At 43.6% G+C, this 16,758-nt stretch overlaps 1 protein-coding gene across 2 annotated transcripts in view; it reads right to left on the bottom strand.

Annotated features, from left to right (window-relative positions):
* Window positions 1-16,758, bottom strand: part of GARRE1 (granule associated Rac and RHOG effector 1) — an 85,020-nt gene that overhangs the window by 12,014 nt on the left and 56,248 nt on the right. For both annotated transcript variants that reach the window (XM_070770924.1, XM_019978637.2), the window contains exons 3-9: window positions 14,904-15,113; window positions 10,586-10,726; window positions 10,274-10,369; window positions 9,988-10,149; window positions 7,204-7,362; window positions 4,392-4,489; window positions 593-718 (exon numbers count right to left, since the gene is read on the bottom strand). In XM_070770924.1, coding sequence (XP_070627025.1) covers window positions 593-718; window positions 4,392-4,489; window positions 7,204-7,362; window positions 9,988-10,149; window positions 10,274-10,369; window positions 10,586-10,726; window positions 14,904-15,113 — 992 coding nt within the window. The remainder of the gene's footprint in view (window positions 1-592; window positions 719-4,391; window positions 4,490-7,203; window positions 7,363-9,987; window positions 10,150-10,273; window positions 10,370-10,585; window positions 10,727-14,903; window positions 15,114-16,758) is intronic.

Below are 16,758 nucleotides of genomic sequence, written 5' to 3'. Positions count from 1 at the left end.
TTGTTACTTCCAAAGTTTCCCGCATACTTTTTTCCAGTACTGAAAGAAAGTCCTAGAGATGGAAAGGGCATGGGATGGGAGCTGGGCAGGTGATGGCTGCAGTGACCCTGGTTAAGTCACCTTGCTGTTCTGCGCCTCTGTGTGCTCAGGAATGAAGACATGCAGAGGGCCTGTGGCTAAATGTTCAAGGTCTCTACCAGTTCTAAAGTTTATTCACAAATAGATAATCTTGCAACTGTCAGTACTTTCAGATATAAATAAATTTCATGCAAGATATAAGTAAATTTTCTAAACACCTTTCTGCTCTGAGTTCATAGGGAGAATGTGAGCTTGGTTAAAATGCTCTTGATGGACTTAACTCTGAAATGATACAACAAATGAAGGCAAAAGTGTTCACAAACTGGGGAGTCTGGGTAAATAAAGGGCAATTCTCTGTTCTCTTCCTGCAACTTTTATATAAGTTTGAAAGTATTCCCAAATAACAAGTTGCCCCAAAGTTCCCCTTCATGCCTTATTTACTCACATACTATGAGTGACATGAGCTCACATGACCCTGTAAGTGGTCACACTGCTCCTCGGCAGGGACACCCACCTCCCTGCCCTCCAGCGGGTGAGGTCCAGCACCGCAGTGTAGAGCACGTCCACCAGGCCCAGCGTCTTCTCGGGATCTAGGCTTCTCTGCAGCAGGGACATGGTAGCCGGGTCTTCTTTCAGGCACCTAGGCACCAACCAAGTTGCGTGAGTCTAGGCTGCCCTTCTCCACAACAGGGTTCCAATTTTCAAGCAGGCCTTATACAAAAGGTCACAACTTTTGGCACCAAAGAAAAATTTAGTAATCATAAGAATATTTAGAGGATGACAGGGCTAACACTGGGACTTGCTGCTCTGTAATAGGAGGGGGAAGAAATACAACAGGGCCTGGCGTCTCGGCAGATTTCTAACTGTCTAGAATCTGTTTAGCAGGAAGAGAAGAGTTCAGTGCAGGGGCTGCCTTCCAGGTGTCCTAACGCCCTTTCACTGTCCTACACCAGCTTCAGCCCTGACTTTCCTCCACACAGCAAGAGAGTGAGCCTCCTCTAGCACAGATCTGAACACACCACTCCCCTGTGCAAAACCCTCCAGTGGCATCCTATTGTGGCTGAAATAAAATGCAAACCCCTCAGCTCAGCCCTCCAGACTCTGTGACCTGGGCCTCCTGCCTCTCTGGACACAGTCCTCTTCACTGTTTCCTCTATTTACAGTGTCCCAACTACGAGGCTTCTCATACGCCCTGAGTATGTTGGATCTGCTCACATCTCAGGATCTCTCATGCTGTTGCCTTTGCCTCAACTGCTCCCCTTTGAGAGCTGCCTTCCCGCTGGCATTCAGGTCCCCACTGCCCACCCCGGGCACCTCCACCAAGAGGCGTTTTCTGAGAGGGAGAACCAGGAAGATGCTGTCTGTTACCGAGTGTTCCGGGGGCTAAATAGTAGGCTAAATAACACTTCAGCTAAATAACACTTGCCAAAGCCATCCTAAGGAGGCAGCAGCACTCCCCAATGTGACTTTGGCTTGAGAAGAAATATACGTGAGGGTGTGAGCTGGCCAGTTTCAGAAACCCTGGAGAAAGCAAGCAACAAGGCAAGCTCTTCCAGCACCCGACGAGACCCTGGGCTCCTAGGAGAGAATCCTGGCCAGTGGACCTGGCTGAGGTCCACGCACCAGATTCTCTCAGCCTGGAATCGCTGATCACCAGGACATACTTGCTCTATGCTCTCAAGCCAACTTCTGCTTGTGATCTGGCTGGTCACATGTCCGCCCACTAAGCGAGCATTTTCTGGTCATGCAGAAAGCAGTACTATGGTTTCTGGTGATACTAATAATTTCTTTCTAAAAATCAACAGAATGGTATTTTTATGTTATTCATCAGTCTTGAGAACTCATCAGTAAAATCCCCTGAAGAAACTAAACCTATTCTTTTTGACAAATTACCCTGATCGGCTTAAAACCTTCTACCTGTTCTTAGATAAAACCCTAGTCCCCCAGGGACCCTGCAAGTCCTGGCTTCCACGACTCCTGTCTTCACCCCCACCCAGCATACCTCCAGTCACACCAGTGCACTCCTCAGGTCTCTGCATTTGCTGTTCCTTCTGCCTGCGATGCTTTCCCCATCTGCTCTCTGCGTGGCAGGCTCCTCTCAAATGTCACATCCTTAAAGAGACCCTTCATGACTGACCTCCTCATCCAAAATAGCTTCCTCTTGCCATCTCTACCTGTTATTCTCTAACAGATGATGTCACTCTACTCTTATTCCCCTTGTACACTTGCCAGTGCTTGAACTTAACTCCTACGCTTATTAACAGTCCCCTGCCCAACCCCCACGCCATTACAAAGCCAGCTCTGTTAAGGGCAGGGACCCTGAAGTCTTGCTTCTGATTTAATTCCCAGAGCCTAGAATAGTGTCTGTCACATATTAGGTACTCAGTAAATATTTGATGAAAGAAAGAATGGGTAACAGCTTAAATATGACAGTTTAAAAATCTAAGTAAGATACTACTTTTGGGGGGAAAAAAGAATCTAGATACTTCATTATGCTAAAAGCAAAGCAAATAATAAATTCTTGACTAGTTTTGCTAATAATTTCATTTTCTCTAAGTTGGAATAAAGCAATTACTTCTTTTTGAGTTCTTCTCAACAAGCACATATTTCGTAACTTGAAACAAAAACATGAAAACTGTGCCATTTTTACCAAAAGTAGCCAGCAGAGGGAGCAGTTTGTGAGGTCTTTCAAGGACGGGCAATGAATTACAAAGGAAATCAATCATAAAGGGAGAGTTCTGGAAGTAAACTGCAGTGTTAACCATTTTAGTACTAGCTGTTTATATCCACCCAATTATCCAAGAGTTGGAAATGTTTTCTTTAAAATGAGAATCCTAGTTAAGTTTAATATTTTTCAATAAGAACCTGAATTAGAAAACAATTTCAGGAACACAAAACTCTTACAAAATGTGAGCTTTTAATCTACTGCTTGGGGAATTCCTTGCCAGTTCAGTGGTTAGGACTCCACACTCTCACTACTGCGGGCCCGAGTTCAATCCCTGGTTAGGGAGCTACGATCCTGCAAGCTGAGTCCAGAAAAAAAAATCTACTGTTTGATAGGAATGAAGACCTGAATATAAATTAACTAATAATCAAATTTAGAAATCTGTGGAGAAACTCACAGAAGGGAGATTCTGGGACATGACGTAAATCACCAACCATTTAGATGGTGAAGAATCTGTCTGCGATGCAGGAGACCGGGTTTGATACCTGGGTCAGGAAGATCCCCTGGAGAAGGGAATGGCAACCCACTCCAATATTCTTGCCTGAAAAATTCTATGGACAGAGGAGCCTGCTGGGCTCCTGGGGTCACAAACAGTTGGAAATGACTGAGTGACTTAACACTTTTGCTTTCACACTCCATATATTAACAAATTCTAAAACTTTAAGCAGAATCTCCACTGGACCCCCTTCACATTTCAAGAAGAAATGGTTTAAATAGAATTCAAATGCATTACCCAAATACCACGTTAGTCCACACGGGCCCAAATAGTGTCACTATTCCTTACTACCTCTTCCTACCTAATTACTTCAAACATTTTCTATATAGTTAAATATTCATTCTGCCCATGATTTTAATAGCAAAAGTCTTCCAATATATGTTTAATTTTTCCTATTTACTAATAAAACTGTACTGAATCTGTAGGCACATCACAAGGATAAATCCCTAGATGTGGAACTGCTGAGGTCACAGCCCTTATTTTAGGCTTCTGACAAATGAAACTGCCCTCCAGAAAGGCTGTGTGATTTATTCAACAATATCTGTGCCGGTTTTTGTACAGTCTGGACCAAACCTAGTACTGTTATTCTAAAACAATTTAATAACATGATGGGCAAAATGACATTGTATTTTCTGCTTTGCCTTCCTTTCTTTGTTAGGTGAGGTTATACATGTTCTTCACCTCTTCGTTGACCATGTCTCCTCTGATTTACCTGTCTATGTGCTTTGCCCATTTCTTACTGATTTGTAGGGGCTTTTGTTAGAATAAATTAAGAATACTTCATTATAAGTTTATAAATATAAGCAAATAATTAAAAATGAAATAGCTCAGTCTGCCTTCTGATTTTCAATGACACTGGGTATGTATTGACATGACCTCTAGGTCAGCAGGGTTGTTGCTGGAACAAAGGAGAAGAAATTCTATGTTTTATACTCAGCTTCAGAGAAATGCTGGGTGACTTAGAGAAAATGATATACTCTGTTCAAAAGCTGTGGACTCAGTAACAAATTTGTCACAAGCAATGCAATCTTTTCAAAGATGTGCAAACATCAATCAAAGCTTAGGCCTGTGTTAGTGTAAGAGTTCTGTTACCATGTGGATGGGACTTGAACCACAATTCTGGAGCCTTCTAAACTGATTTGGGGGGCATAGGCTTCTTTATTTTCAATCTGTGCTGTGTCAACTACCACCTAAGAGAGAAACAAAAACAACAATCAGCTTTCAAAGAGAAAAATGGATCATAAACAAATCAAATGCATGAGCCTATCAATGCTGAGTGACTCTGGTAAGAACTATTCTGGTAAGACAGCAAACTATCTGGCAACACAGAAACACACAGGCCAGTCAGGATCCCATGGAGACAACAGCAAGTAATAAAGATGACTGAAAACAGTAATACTTCAAAAAAACAGAAACTGCATTCTAGGTGCAGGATGTACTGAACTTCACAATCATTTTTAGTACTTCTTCCAAGCTGTAAATACATTAATTAGGAATTACTTTGTTTCCTTCATCTAAGTATTTTTTCACTTGATGCACTTGAAAGAAGTAAAAATGTCATTAAAAATCAAACCAATGCTTTTAGAGCAGCCTACGTGTAATGACCAAATATGAGCCAGAAGATGGTGAGGCTTTTTGTTAAGGCCATTTTATCCTCAACCATCAATAAGAACAGAATTACTTCAGGAAAAATGCAGAACCAATCCTTTCTCAGTGATTTTCTCTCGTTTTGTTTTTGGTCACACTGTGCACTTGTGGGGCCTCAGTTCCCCAACCAGGGACTGAATCCGGGCCACAGCTACGAAAGCATGGAGTATTAACCACTAGACCACCAGGGAACTCCCTCGAAGAGAGTTGTTTCTTTCTTCAGCTTTTTGTTTTTCGTTTTTTTGGCTGTGCCATGCAGCATGTGGGATCTTAGTTTCCTGACCAGGGATTGAACCCGTGGCCCCTGGATTGGAAGTGCAGTTTCAACCACTGGACTACCAGGGAAGTCCTGAGGAGAGTCTTTAATATTACACAGATGATATAGTATCCTTTGTAATTCAAAGGGTGTAACAAAGTGATGAATATATTTTCAAATAACTAAAAGAAATTTAAGAAAATAATCATAAAACACTTTAAAAACAAATCTGTAATATTTTAGGAAGGGCAAAGCTGTGCAGAGTTGCTTATTAGGATTCCAAATTCAGCATCTAATGGAGCCGATTTCCACAGCTGTAAGTTCCCACAGCTGGTCTGCAGCGTCCTTTAGGAAAGACTTCCTGTCCAAGTAATAGCCATTGTTGGAACAAGCAGGTGTTTCCTCTCTCCTCCCATCCCAGAACAATAATCTGAAGTTTTTCATCAGTCACACACAAAGGTGCCCTGGGATCAAGGAGCAGAGAACTAGGAAGAAGTTTTTGCTCTCTGAATAACATGGAACATTTTTTTTTAACTGATGTTTTCTCAAAACCGCCTTTGGGTCTTCCTGCCTTATTTTACATTCTCCTTTCTAGAGAACTTATTGACATGGTTCCCCTGCTGCTGCTGCTGCTTAAAATGGTCTTTGGGAATATGGATCAATCTACTCAAAGCAGTGGGCTCCAGGGGTCTCCAGTTTACTCTTTTTCTCAGGAGTTCCTATACTATGGAACAGATTTTAAGGGAAATGTAACTCAACACTGTGGACAGGCCCCACCTGGCCCTCTACAAAGCAAGTACTACCCTGAGCTGGGCCACTGGAGCGCTCACCCACACCAAACAGAAGGACTGCATCCTCCCAACAGTTCCTTTTATGAATAAAGTAGGAATCAGAGTAGAAACAGTTCTTTAATTATCTTGATCTCTAATTAGCTTCCTTTAATCTCTAAAATGCTATGCATGTGTGCTAAGTTGCTTTAGTCGTGTCAGACTCTGTGTGACCTGCTGGGCTGTAGCCTGCCAGGCTCCTCTGTCCATGGGATTCTCCAGGCAAGATTACTGGAGTGGGTTGCCATGTCTTCCTCCAAGGGTCAGGAAGATCCCCTGGAGGAGGACCTATAACACTTCAGAAAGCAATCTTTCATGCTAGAACATAGGATGAATACATAAGGTTCACAGATCAAAGGCGCCTGACAACAACCTAGATGTTGTTACATCCCTGGTGGTCCAGTGGCTAAGACTCCACAATCCCAATACAGGGGGCCCGGGTCTGAGCTCTGGTCAGGGAACTAGATCCTACATGCAGCAACAAAAGACCCGGTGCAACCAAATAAATAGTGAAAAAAAAAACAAAAATTAAAGACACCTAGATGTTGATTTCCTAACCCACCCAAATGTGGCAAAAGTTATTCTTCTCACCAAAGGTGAAGAGATCAAACTTAGTTTGGAGTTGCTGTTGTTATTTTTATTGTATAAAAGGAGATATACAGAGAGCTGGGATACAAAGTGACTGGATGGGGCAATACTTATATCATCGGAGGACGTGATGTTTGAGCTGATGTAAGGAAAATGAGAAAGAGAGAGTCACATGAAGATCTGAGAGGAGTATTCTCAGGGAAAAGGAACATCGAGGGCAAAACCTGAGACAGGAAGAAGGCTGCTGTGTTTGAGCAACAGAAAGACACCCACTGTAGCCCTGGAGAGTCAGGCCAGGTGAAAGGGCCTACCAAATCATCACTAATGTAATGGTTTCCTTAAAATCTGGAAAGCCTGAGACACCATTTTGCAACTAGGTCCCCTGCAAATACATAACATCAATCTAGTAAAGGACAAAAAAAGACCTTTTAATGATGCTCTTCCTTTCCCATCTTGTCTAAACTCTGCAGCAACCAAAGGGCTGTTTATATTATCCAATGTTTTCACACGTGAGCCCACACCACATGCTCACGTGCTTAAAATGTCTTCCTCTACTCTCCCCTGTCCTTCACAAGTGTTCACTCACCAGTCCAGCTTGGCCAAACAGCAGCTGCACAGCAGTCTTGCAGGCACCCCGCCACGTGGATGGGCACACCTGGTTCAGGACTTCAGTCACAGGAAAGTCGTCCCTGGGTGTCATTCCATTATAGCAGCCTGCCTCCTTGATCAGCTGTAACATCGTATGCTGCAGATTGATAAAAAGAGAGTTCACACCTCAAAATAAAGCCATACAAGGTTCCAAAATTTACGGAAATGCATTTATAGGTACAAAATAGCCCTCAAGAGAAGAGAATTTTATTTTCTCCCAAGTCACTTCATTTTTGATTTCTTAAGTAATTCTCATCAATTACCTTCAAAGATTTTCTCAAACCTGTGACTGGCTAGATATGGATACATGTGCATTAATACACATGTGATTTCTATTCTAGCACAAAACACAGCATTATTTAGCAATCTACTGATGCAAATTGGCTAAGGAATTCTGAAGTTCTGAATCCCTCTGAATAAGGAAGGAAAGGAAATCATCTGATACAAGTAAATACCAGAAAACTTCATTCCTATTCTGGATGAAAAAGTGGTCAGCATAAGCTCCAATTCCAGTCTGCAACTTTCTAGCTGTGCGGCCTTGGGCTCCAGTTCCTCTGACAAGTGGGGAAAAGGGCTGTGCCTACCTCATGGGTGAGCATTAACTGAGAGGATACATGGGAAACATTTAACACATGCCTGGCACATAGGACGCTCCACAAACGGTCCTAATTACTTGAGTACTAGAGCAAGATTTCTCCTCTTATTTATTTCACTGAAACATTAACCATAAGAGCCTCCTAGGTTCTGATAGTAACACAGGACAAGGGGGCCTCAGCTAGAGGATTAAGGGATGTGACCCTTGAGAAGAGGACTTAAAGTAGAGAAAGACCTGACGAATAAGTGTGGGGGTGAGGCTGGGGCTGTGAGACAGCCAGGAAGTGAGAGCCCGTCCCAAGAGCATAACCATAAACAACATTTTTATAGTGTACTTTCAAAACCTTTTATTTTATACACTTTGAACAAAATCATAAATGAAATTAACTTGGCGAAAGTCTCTTTACAAAAGTTACCCTAGGAGCTTCTGGGCTGGAGAACACAGGGAGGTGCTGGGACTGTGCTGCCTGGAGAGAACAGGAAGCCACCAAGTCCCTTCCCCAGGCCTTGCCCCAGGCGCCTCTTCCATCTGGCTATTCCTGCGTTACATTCTCTCACAACAAACCGATGATCCAGAACTCTCCCAACAAGCTGGACTTCACAGCAACAGTGTACTCTGATCAAGGTACCATAAGGAGAGTCCACAGTGGCAGATACAGGACATGCCTGAAGAAGTTCATGTATGGCCCTGTGACTATAAAATAGTCACAGCCACTCTCTTAAATGCCAAAGTTTCCTTGAACCCCTTCCACACACTTCCTGGATTCCCCCAGCCTCTCTTCTGGCTCCAGAGACCATCTGTCTGTGAGGACCCAGGCCTGATCCCACTTCAGAGCTCTAGACCCATACATCCAATTGCCTGCTGGATGGCTCCACTTGGACATTCCAAAAGCAATCTTAAAATCATGTACAAAAATGTATTTTTGACAACTATCACCAAGCCTTAATAAGCAGCACCAAAACTGCTGTCCAAGCCAGAAACTTGGGCCTCATCTCCCTTCCCCTCCTTCTCATAGCCAGTTAATCATGGAGTCCTGCTTATTACAACCTCTAGGTTGCTCCTGCGGAGAAGGCGATGGCATCCCACTCCAGTACTCTTGCCTGGAAAATCCCATGGATGGAGGAGCCTGGTAAGCTGCAGTCCATGGGGTCGCTAGGAGTCGGACACGACTGAGCACCTTCACTTTCACTTTTCACTTTCATGCATTGGAGAAGAAAATGGCAACCCACTCCAGTGTTCTTGCCTAGAGAATTCCAGGGACGGGGAGCCTGGTGGGCTGCCGTCTCTGGGGTCGCACAGAGTCGGACATGACTGAAGCGACTTAGCAGCAGCAGCAGGTTGCTCCTGAATCCTTCCACTTGCCTCCCATCATCACCAGATGGGGCCATGGCCAAAAGCCTTCAGTGCTGCTCTCCCTCCAGCCAAAAGTCTATCCTGAGGCCAGGGAGATCTTTCAGAAATGCCAACCTAATCACGTGACCTACCAGGGTGGGGCACCAGCCTCAAATTGGGGGCTTTCCATCTTCCTGGGCTGCTTCTCCAGCCTTGGTCAGTGCCATGTCTCCCCTTGTTCTAGACTCTCAGGTCTGACTACACGTTAGAATCACCTGGACAACTTTAATAAACTAGAAGAGCCCAGCCCTCATTTCAGGACAATTAAATCCAAATCCTACTAGGGACTGTACTGGATAGCCAGAGGACACCCCGCTTCAGCTCTAAGGAAGGCCTTCAGCTCTTGGAACGGCTCTCACTTCCTGGCTGTCTCACAGCCCCAGCCTCACTCCCACACTTATTCTTCAGGTCTTTCAGTAAGTCCTCTTCTCAAGGGTCACATCACTAATCCTCTAGCTGAGGCCCCCTCGTGCTGGGTTACTATCACAACCTAGGGGGCTGTCAAACCTCCTAGCCTGGTACTAACGGCTGCTCAATAAAGACCTATCAAATGTGTGTGTGGAGGAACGTCACTCTAGTCTGCTTTTAGACAACAGTTTACTGAGGAAGGTCAATGCCTCCTGTCTTCACTTCAGTTTTGCTTTTTAATCCAGATTCTTTACAAGCCGTTAGGTGTCCTTAAGAACTCTATTTTCAAGTTCACACCCGGGTTGGAGGAACCCCATGGGAAGCTACCGTCTTGAGTTTCAGGTTGTCGGCGGCTGACTCGTTGAAGGAGACCCCCTTCAGGAAGCTTGATCCTATCTGCACGGGCACAGTGGGGAGCTCACACTGCATGGGCTGCGGCGGGGTCTGCCTCCGCCCCGTCTGCTGCGCCTCTGCCTCGCTGCAGCAGCCCTGGAAAATGGTCGGAGAGGACAAGAGAGATGACCCACGGCTCAGCTCTTGAGACGACGGGCTCATGTGGACGGCGTGACTGCCACACCACAGCTCACCGGAGCCACCAGACAGAGTAACATACCTGCAAACTGGCTTCTATCGCCTTTGGATTCAGGTGGAAACCAGCTTTCATTGCGTATTCACAGTGACCTAAACTTTCCAGAGCTATTTTATATGCCTGCAAAGAAAGTGTTTTTAGGAATCAAGATTACATAGTAGATTCTAAACTGACAAAGTCCAGTGAAAATAGAAATTGTAAATTTCTATAATTATTAAAAGACATGAGGCCAACTACTATCCTATTACTCTTTCCAACTGGTTCAACATCAAAACTTTAACTCCTGCCCTTGTTTTCATTCCTCAGATATTAATGTGCTAGTTTTGAAAAACATACTTGCAGAGCACTGTCAATTTTTATGTTCAGTTCTTTCAGCTGGTGCTCGGGAATTGCTGCACTTTGAGAACAGAAGAGCTGCTGAACTTCAATTCCTGCCAGGCGGCCATCACAGCCTCTTTCTCTCAGTCTAGATGTTGCCTGCAACAGAAATAATCACTGGTAGGTAAACGAAGATGTTACAGATACTAGCAAAATTAAAAAAAAAAGAAACCATTAAAATAAAGCAAGAAACTATCTAAGCATTAGTCATTCTGGATTATCTCTATTATAAAGAGAGCAGCCAGAAATTCTGAAAGACTAAACCAAGCATTGATGAAAAAACAAACCTGACATAGCACTACCTTATTTAAGAAACCCCCTGGGAATTCCCTGGTGGTCCAGTGGTTAGGATTTGACACTGTCACTGCTGAGGGCCTGGGTTCAACCCCTGGTCTGGGAACAAAGATCCCACAAGCCTTACGGCACAATCAAAAAATAAAACCTGCGAAAAAGACTTACCTACCTGTTATATTAATCACATTTTAAGTTTCTCTATTTTAAAAAGATAGATATCATAGTATATTGGCCCTTGAAGTTTCCAAAATTAAAAAATATATCTATTTGGTTGAGTGGTCCTATACACCAAAGTAAAAAACCTCACCAGTAGGAAAAAAACTACATTGTAACATTAAAGGAAAAACAGAACTTTTGAAATCCTCACAGAAAAATGAAATACTTATTGTTTAGTCATTAAATATATGTTTATGAAGAGTACATTGAACCTCCCAGGTGGCTCAGTGGTAAAGAATCTGCCTACTAAGCAGGAGACACAGGCTCAGTTCCTGGGTTGGGAAGATCCCCTAGAGAAGGAAATGGCAATCCACTGCAGTATTCTTGACTGGGAAATTCCATGGACGGACAAGCCTGGTGGGCTACAGTCATGGAGTCACAAAGGGCTGGACATGACTTAGCAACTAAACAACAAGAATGAATATATAAGACAGACAAACAAGAAGACATAAGGACGTAAGACAGAAAAACAGGAAGACTCATCTGTGTCTTGTGATGAAATGCTAGTTATCTATACATATGGATCAGGACTAGAGAATATAGAAAAATATATATTCGATTTATTAGATGTAAGGAAGGATTCAGGATGAACTGTCTTTCAATTTTTTTCAACATCTATTTTTATTGCAATAATACTTGTGCAACAAATAACATTTTTAAACAGTTAATTTTTGTTCTTCTAGGTTAATGGAGTTATAACATTTACCAACATTGCAAGACTAAAGGAAATTAAGCAGCTATAATGTCATAGATTTCCAAAGCTTCACAAATTCTATATGAAGACCAATCACTCCCTGCACCCTAATAGTCCCACAGTTTAAAACCATTTGACTCTCTTTCTAGAACTCTTCATTTAGTCAAAATATGTAAGACCTCATAAGGAGGTCTTACGTTACAGGAGTCACTGGATAGACAGTGGAGCATCAATCCTGGTCCCTATAATCTTGGAGCTGACAGCTTTGTAGGTTGAAAAGGCAAGCAAATAAAACATTTAAAAAATATAAAATGGAAAAACTCATCCCAAGGGAAATAAAGAACTGTGACAGGGAGCACCCAAGAAACTGAGAAATCATCATTTAGGCTGCATTTAAAGAGGAGGAGGCAGTCAACAGAAGTGCAGGGTCAGGGAGGGGGGCGGACAGGCAGAGATGTAGGCGCAGGAACTAGAACCCAGGGAGTGGGGAGAGTGGCCAGAGGCGGCTGGTGGGGAGGCAGGAGCCAGACTATGTGTGACTAGGCAGGTCATAGGACAGGTCTACCCCTTATCCTAAGGAAAGAGAGAGAGATGAGGGACAGCAAGACAGGAAAGGGAGAAGCAGGCCCAGCCTCTGAAGATGTCAGGGGAGAGTAATGATCCCCTGAAATAAGTCAGTGACGGTGGACACAGAATGAAGGGATAGGTCTACAATAGTATTCTGGAGGCAGGGTCTGCGGGGCTTTCCTGTGGACTGGATGCAGTTGTGACAGACAAACTGGAGGATAAATGTCAGGTTTCTTGCACAAGGGACCCAGTGTGAGAGGGCGCTACTTGCTAGCGCAGGGATGCTTTGAAGAGGAACAGGTGTATGTGGGAAGGCCAAGGGCTGAGCCATCTGAAGACCTGAGGAGGACAGCAGCTGAACATGGGGGCCTGAGACCACAGAGAAGGGCACTGGGCACACACACTCCATGGCCCCAGCACACAAGCGGTTTCTAAAGTTCCAAGACTAGATGGAGGCCCTTCAGGGAAAAGAACACGTAGACCTGAGCCTTGAGGAACTCACATTCATAAGTTATGTTGAAGAGAAGATAGCAAAGCGGTTGGAGAGGCTATCCTAGGAGGTAAGAGGGTAACTAAGAGCAGTTGGTTCTTCATAAGGAGAGAGGATTTCCAGGGCCCAAGTCGCTGTGAGCTGCTAAATGGAGTCAATGGGATCCTTGGATTTCTGCCAATGTTTCTGGCAACACCGAAGGCACCAGTGACCTTGACAAGACAAGGCATGTTCTGGTGGAGGAGTGGAAGCCAGATTTTAGTGAGCTGAATGACGCCCGTTATATATAAAGCTTCATATTGTGCAAAACAATATACATATGGATACACACATACAGAATAAAACTATAAAAATATGCATAGGAGTCACACTCCAAAATCAAAAGAGGTTATCTCTAGAGAGAAAGGAATATGAATACGACAGTGGAGAAGTATAAAGGGAATTCAACTGCATTTTCTGTTAAAAATAAAAGGTATGAAGCAAATGTGGCAAAAAGTGAAGATTCACTTGACAAAGCTAAAAGGAAGATAGATGGTTATGTATGTGACATTTCCTATATGCTTGAAATATCTGATAATAGTAATTTTTTTTAGCGTGAATCAAAGGTGAGGCAAACAATTCTCCCAAGAAGCTGGCTATGAAAAGAGCAGAGAAACAGGGCAGAGCATGGAGGATTTTTATTTGTAGGCCTATTTGTGTACTGGTGGGAACATGCTGAGGAGGTGGGAGACAAAACCTAGGGTCCTAGTACAGAGGCCCTGAGGGTGGGGGCAGGGTGGAGAGAGGCAGACTGCACAGGCGGGGAGGGCGCCTCCTCTGCTGGAACCAAGAGCAAGGAACAGGAGAGGGTCTGAATGGGAGACGTGTGTCATCTGGGTGGAAATGGAGAAGAGGGGCTGCTGCTAGGTACATTCTGTTTTCTCAGTGTGTAGGGGGCAGGGTCACTGGTTGAAAGCAAAGGAAGGAAGGCAGAAAGCCAGGGCAGACAGAAGTGGGTGAAGGAAAAGGTCAAGGCCAGGAGGTCACAGGAGCACCAGAAGGCTGCTCACTTGGGCTGGGCTCTCAGCATGAATGATACCCACAGGTTGGGTAGAGAAGACCTTGAGTCAGGTACAAAGAGTGTAGAGTGTGAGCAGTGTGATCAGGAGACGGCAGCCAGGAGGGCACAGAGGGCTGTAAGGTGAGAAGACAAAGGTGTGGATCCCACTGCCTGGCCACCTGCAATGAAATCAGCAGGTACCACTCCTGCACTCAGCCCCCAATTAGCACTGCATGGCTGCTCCAATAAACACCAAGAAAGCAGAGGAGAATCTTTAAAATGAAAGGGACCAACACAGCGAAAAGAAATTGAGAAGAAATAACAATGCAACGGAACATCATAATACTGAACTAAGTAAACAACAGAACATATAATGTTAAAATGTTGAAAGATGTTTACAAATTTGATAAGAGATTTCTAAAACAAAATCAAAAATTTTGCCAATTTAATTGAGGTTATGAGTCAAACTAAATATTATAATATAAATTCTCTTTTACTCTGTGAAATGGAACAGTAAATCCTAGTTAAAATGTTGACTTGCAAGGCTTTTTTCTTCAAGCCTCAGAAACAAAGGAGTATTAAAATACCAACAAGAAGTGTCATTGCTGACGACATCCCCACCTAGCTACCTAGCTGACTGCTTACTCTCCTTGCCCTCCAGCCTCTTCGCTCTGGTCCCTTTCCTAGAAACTCTGCTGCACTTCTTGTCAAAGGCCTCTCCTCAACCCTGCTTTTGTAAAGCCCTTTCTCCTAGGAGGCTGTGAGTAGAGGCTGTCTTCCCAGTACCTGGTGCATGCCTGGTATGAGTGAGCATTTACAAAGGCATTCACTGTTAAATGAATCAACAATCTAATGACAGCAGTTGAAAACTCACACTTCTAAATAAAAAGGCCCTTTTAAGAACCAAAAGGCAAAGGCCCTCTGGAACCTCTCCTATGTGAACAAAGGGCACTCATCTCCCGGGAGTCAGGATTACCTCAGCAGCCCCGCGCCAGGACCGCACGGCCTCCTCCAGTTCCGACGTGTGGCCCGCGCCAGATAAGCCGCCGCCACTGCTGCTGTTCTTTTTTTCTGGCACAACAACTTCAGCAAAGCACGAGTGAGCCACGGGCTGCACCTTCTGTAACGCCTGGGTCAAAAACTGGAAATGGACCTGCACCACTGTCAAGAAGCATCGTCCCAACACCTGTGAAGACAAGAGAGTCAGGGACTTTCAGGTTGTGGGTTGCTACTGCATTACTGCAATAACTTCTCAACTATGAATTTGAGTAGAGGTAACAATTAACTGGAATTCTGAAATCACATGGAAGTTACAAAGTCACCATGCTTTATTTAGAAGGATCTGCCTTTGTTCTCACATTTGGACCTGGGTGGCCCGGTGCCTAGAAGTCAAAACATTATAACCAAGTTACCAGCCTCAAGGTTTGAATGGACCTCCCCACTTCCCCCCTCGCCTCCCTCACTCCCGTCCTCCACTCTCTTCATCTGGATTCTTGTTCACAGAATCCTATGAACTGTCTGTGAGCTTCAGTGGAATCACAGCAAGCCACAATTCCAGTTCTCTCCACACAGTATTCAGAAGACAGAAGAAAAGCCAGATGATTAGAAACCTGAAAGGTCAGTTTGACTATAAGAACATATTCCATTGGAAATGGAATCCAAAGATACAGGTTGTTTTAGTAACAGTGTTATTAACATAGTAATTACATAGTTATTACCATAGCTGTATGTCATATTTCCAGTCTTATGAAACAAAGCTGACAGACCTGTTTTCTCAGAGTTAACAAAACATACTGGTACATCCATGTGTCAGATCAGGAGAACACCACTTGCCTAATACATATTAGTACAGCTGACTGATTAATACAATAGTCCATTAAAGCAGAAAATTTACTTTATAAGCTACTAAATACATAATGCGATGTTAATGTATACTATTAATATATAATTATAAAAATATGTGTACTAAAAACATACAACATGCTGCTGCTGCTGCTAAGTCGCTTCAGTCGTGTCCAACTCTGTGCGACCCCATAGACAGCAGCCCACCAGGCTGTCCTGTCCCTGGGATTCTCCAGGCAAGAACACTGGAGTGGGTTGCCATTTCCTTCTCCAATGCATGAAAGTGAAAAGTGAAAGTAAAGTCGCTCAGTCGTGTCCGACTCCTAGCGACCCCATGGACGGCAGCCCACCAGGCTCCTCCGTCCATGGGATTTTCCAGGCAAGAGTACTGGAGTGGGGTGCCACTGCCTTCTCCTACAACATACCACCACCAAAAGATACAAATGTGCCTTTATCTGCCAACCTCTGGCACTGGCAAGAGCTATTCTCCGCACTGTTTGTTGTTCTCTGTTTGCTTTCTTGTGTTAACTCCAGCTACAAGGTATTCTCTACAATTTCCTATTTCTTTTTTCTTTAAAGGAGATAAGAATTTGCTACTTGCAAAGCAACTTGAACAGACACTTTTCAGATTACTGACATCTTCCCTAATCTTTTACAGTTTTATCCATACCAAATTTGACAATAACAACAAAACTTTATTGTAACTTTTTTACATGCCTCATAACATTCAAAAAAACCCTATATATATATATATATATATATATATATATAAATTGGCCATGCCATGTGGCATGTAGGATCTTAGTTCCCCAACCAGGGATTGAACCTATGACCCTTGCATTGGAAGCACAGAGTATTAAACCACAAGGCTGCCAGGGAAGTCCCACAAAACATTTTTAATGGAAAGTATTTCATATTTCATTGGCCTATAGAGTGGTTTACTAACAAAAAATTACTTAACTGAGTTTGTAATTTATCCCACTGGAGGA

The sequence above is a fragment of the Bos indicus genome, chromosome 18 (assembly GCF_029378745.1).
Source record: "Bos indicus isolate NIAB-ARS_2022 breed Sahiwal x Tharparkar chromosome 18, NIAB-ARS_B.indTharparkar_mat_pri_1.0, whole genome shotgun sequence".
Classification (NCBI taxonomy): Eukaryota; Metazoa; Chordata; class Mammalia; order Artiodactyla; family Bovidae; genus Bos; species Bos indicus.
The sequence above is the reverse complement of the archived record's forward strand: the minus strand, read 5'-3'. Positions and strand labels throughout refer to the sequence as shown.